We start from the raw sequence: 4,251 nt of genomic DNA, 5'->3' as shown, positions 1-4,251 counted from the left end.
AATAAAAAATGGTGGGGGGGGTTTTTTTTTTTTTTTTTTTTTTTTTTTTTTTTTTTTTTTTTTTTTTGTCTCTCCTCTCTTAAAAGCACAGTGCAGGGCTTGAACGAGATGGGAAGAAAACTGGGAAAATGGGTTTATTAATGGCAAAAAATAGAGAGAGCAGGCAGCCAGCATGTTGCCCTGGGGAGGGGTGGGTGGGGGGCCTGCAGGAAGAGCTTTTGGTTGCGGGGTCACCCACCATCCCAGCTCCAGTAGTTTCTCTCATAGTTCAGGGGATTATTTTGGTAGCGCTCACTAGCTTGCATTCCCAGCTTGTTTTTTTTTTTTTTCTAATACTATTATAGAGATGAATAGTTCCCAGGTCTTAACATGCCTACTGAGGCTGGAAGGAATTACCCGCCGAGCAGCGCCAGGCTGCTTGGGATCCTCCATCAGGAAAAGGGGCTTTCTCACATTTCTTCCCTCCTCCTGCCTTGCTTTTTCCTCCTACATCATTGCCATACTTCATGGGGTAATTATGGGCAAGGGAGTTGAGAGAAGGGCTGCAGCAATGAACTTCTACTTTTTTTTTACAAGTTTTTAGGCCATTTTCATTAAGCTGTGTGAGGTTTTTTGGTTCTCTCTGTGTCTTTTGGTGCTTCCCATACGTTAGGGTGGTGTCTCATACTGTCCATCACCCAGACCCTGCAGGCAGGGAAAAGCCCCACACACCAGAGCAGTCAAGTTCTCATCCCCTCTGGTCCCATGGGGTGGCTCTCAGTGTGGTTTTCTTAGCAGCACCTCATTGTTTTCAGTGTCTGTGCACAGTACATTGTCTTTTATGGAAATAAATCATTCAGTAGGTGAGAATCGGGGGGTTCAGATGTTTGGTGGCACAAGCATCTCACCTCTCCTGTTGGCACGGTAGGTGGTCCTGGTGTTGGTTTGGGTGAGGGTGGCTGTGTCATTGTCACTGACTGTGCCATTCAGGACCTGTAAATCCAGGCAGAGCTAGGCACTGGAATGACAGAGGAGTGCCTCGAACCTGGAAATGTTTTTTTGGAAATAGTGGAAGGATGTTGATGTATGCGTGGAGAGGATCATGAAGATGTGGGCAGGCAAGGTGCTGCCGGTTCTGCGTCGCTTTTGGTTCGTGTTGATTCCCTTGGTGCTAAATCTCTCCTTTTTCTTTTCCCCCTGTTGTTCTGCAGATTCTCAAGTTCTTCAGGAGCCAGGGGATAGGTCACACTGGTGTGTGGTGGCATACTGGGAAGAGAAGACACGCGTGGGTCGGCTGTACTCTGTCCAAGAGCCCTCCCTGGATATCTTCTATGATCTACCTCAGGGGAATGGTTTCTGCCTCGGACAGCTCAACTCAGACAACAAAAGCCAGCTGGTGCAGAAGGTGCGCAGCAAGATCGGCTACGGCATCCAGCTCACCAAGGAAGTGGACGGCGTGTGGGTGTACAACCGCAGCAGTTACCCCATCTTCATCAAGTCGGCCACACTGGACAACCCCGACTCCAGGACGTTGCTGGTTCACAAAGTGTTCCCAGGGTTTTCCATCAAGGCTTTTGACTACGAGAAGGCGTACACCTTGCAGAGACCCAACGACCACGAGTTCACGCAGCAGCCATGGACGGGATTTACCGTGCAGATCAGCTTTGTGAAAGGCTGGGGCCAGTGCTACACGAGACAGTTCATCAGCAGTTGCCCCTGCTGGTTGGAGGTTATTTTCAACAACCGATGACTCGAGACAGAGTGAACTCATGACATCTATACTACTTTGCTGCTATTACTTCCTTCTGAGTGCTTGCTTTTCATGCAGACTTTTTTGTTGTTGTTGTTGTTTTTTTTTTTTGGTTTCGTTTTGTTTTGTTCACCCTTCCTCGTTTTGAGAAATAGCTTATGAAAGATTTTTGTTGTTGTTGTTGTTGTTGTTTGTTTTTTTTGTTGTTTTTGCCTTTGGGGTATTTTGATAAATATATCTATTTTTTAAAAGTGTGAATGACCAATAACTCTCAGAAGGGCGAGAGAAGGGTGCAGTGGGGATAGATCACACAAGATAATTACTTCACGCCTCTCAAAAAGGATTATCCAATGGGGATCGATGGATTTGAAAGCCACTAGCTCTATGTTACAGCTCCTTCCCTTGGACAACACAAGGAGATGACTGTATTTTTGTACGCACCACCTTCCCAGTGACGGTGACACCGAGACCCCTTCCCAGCAGTGCTGACCCCGCGTTGCCGCTGAAGGATGGTGCAAAACCTTGCCAGACAGGTCTTTTACCGACCTTTCGTGTTTCTCTTGTTGCTGGGTTCGTGTCTTGTCACTGTGTTCATTGTTCCACTGCTTTTTCTATGTTTGTTATGATCGTGGATTGATGTAAGGGGAAAAAAACAACAGTGGAGGGACTCCGCGGGCATGGCCCGTGCTTGATCATTTGAGCTGAGATGCAAAGTGACAGAATTCTAAACCTAAAAAAAAAAAAAGGAAAAAATTAAAACTAAAGAAAAACAAGTGGGGAAAACAAGAGAAAAAGTGTTCACAACAGTCGGTGTGTCATAACCTGCTTAGGTCAGGTTATCCAGGTACCATCTTATCTGGAATTGCAGTTGTGCTTTCATTTCTTCTTGAATTCATACACGAGTATGATACTTTTACACTGTTCTTAGCTCAATGAGCATGTTTAGACCTTAACATAAGCTATTTTTCTAAATATAAAGGTTTAATTGAACAAGAGAGCATTCTTCTTGGAACTTTAGCATTGTAGTGCTTTGGAAAAACACCCACACAAAAGAAAGGACTCCTTAAAAAAACCTGAGATTTATTAAAGAAAAAAATGTATTTTATGTTATATATAAATATATTATTACTTGTAAATATAAAGACGTTTTATAAGCATCATTATTTATGTATTGTGCAATGTGTATAAACGAGAGAAAAGTAAGAAAGATGCACTTTGCTTTAATATAAATGCAGATAACAAATGCCAAATTTAAAAAAAAAAAAAAAAAAAAAAGAGAACACAAGATTGGTGTTTTTTCTATGGGTGTTATCATCCAGCTGAATGTTTCTTTTTCTAAAGGAGTCTATGTTCCATTAAAAAATAAAAATGTACACTTGATCCCAAACTGTGCCAAGTGGCTTTTTTGGTGGTGTGGGTGAGGGAGACTGGAGAGGTGCTGCTCTGAGTGGGTGCTGCGTGGGGTCAGTGGTGGGAGAACCCCCAGCTGGGGTGGGTAACACCTGGGTGGGATCATCCTGAGCCTTGGGCTCCCCTGGCCTGGTTCGGTGCCCACGGCTTTTGGCTGCCCAGTTTGGATGCACCCCGTCAGCCCAAAATCCGCTGGGTTGTTTTTGCTGTTGTCCCTATTTCTCCCAATTTCAGCCAGACAGAAGCCCGGTGCTGGGGACACAGCTCCCGTTTGAGCCTGTCCCTGTATTTGTCTCACAAATACTGGGCCAAGCTTGTGCTCTCTGCTGGGACACAGGCGGCCTGTGCCAGCAGCTGAGGAGGAAAACATCAGGAGGAAGCCAGTCCTTGGGTTTTCCTGGACTATTTCCTACCCTTTTCATCTCCCATGCCTCTGCAAATAAAGGTGGTTGTTCCTTTTGCCCCCCTCACCCTGCCTTTGGGCTTTGCCTGCTCCACATCCTCCTTGCACATGAGCTCTGCCAGGGGCAATTCCCTATAAATTGTTCCTTCCGTGGAGCAGGACCTTGGGTGGAAACCACCAGATTTCTGGAGACTGAAGAACGTGGACATGAAGAATGTCCAGGTGGACTTGTGACCTCCCACCCTACCGAAGGGCACGGACCCCGGGAATGTGACCTCAGCCTCTGCTGTCCTCCAGGGGCTGGGTGGGCCAGGCAGCAGGTCCGTCTCCGTGAGCTCCAGCTCGGTGCTGTGCCTTCTTTCAGCACAGATGTGCCCTCCCCAGAGGGATTTACTGGCACACAGCGTTTGGGTCTCTCCAAATGGACTGTGCCTTCAGCTGGATCCATGGTGCTGAACACATGAACCAGCTCCAAAGGGGATTTTGATCGAGGGCCTGTTTCAGTTCCCAGGCGCTCTCCTCATCCTTCAGGTGGGAATCAGCACGGAAAGCTGAGGCAGGATGGATACACCCACCTTGTGTCGCTTGATGTGCAGCAAGACACGCCCAGGAGGACAGGAGTCCTCCCAAATAATCTCATCTGTGCCACAATTTGGCTCACTTCTGTTCTGAGCCCCCAAATGTGAGCTACCCAATAATGACACAACGC

At 46.7% G+C, this 4,251-nt stretch overlaps 1 protein-coding gene across 2 annotated transcripts in view; it reads left to right on the top strand.

Moving 5' to 3' along the window:
- Positions 1-3,110, top strand: part of SMAD7 (SMAD family member 7) — a 27,660-nt gene extending 24,550 nt beyond the window's left edge. For both annotated transcript variants that reach the window (XM_041461675.1, XM_041461674.1), the window contains exon 4: positions 1,191-3,110. In XM_041461675.1, the coding sequence (XP_041317609.1) occupies positions 1,191-1,729 (539 nt within the window). In that variant the 3' untranslated portion in view covers positions 1,730-3,110. The remainder of the gene's footprint in view (positions 1-1,190) is intronic.
- Positions 3,111-4,251: the final 1,141 nt, after the last annotated feature.

This window comes from Pyrgilauda ruficollis, unplaced genomic scaffold, assembly GCF_017590135.1.
Source record: "Pyrgilauda ruficollis isolate IOZ18807 unplaced genomic scaffold, ASM1759013v1 scaffold150, whole genome shotgun sequence".
Taxonomy (NCBI): domain Eukaryota; kingdom Metazoa; phylum Chordata; class Aves; order Passeriformes; family Passeridae; genus Pyrgilauda; species Pyrgilauda ruficollis.
This window is presented reverse-complemented; position numbering and strand designations above follow the sequence as displayed.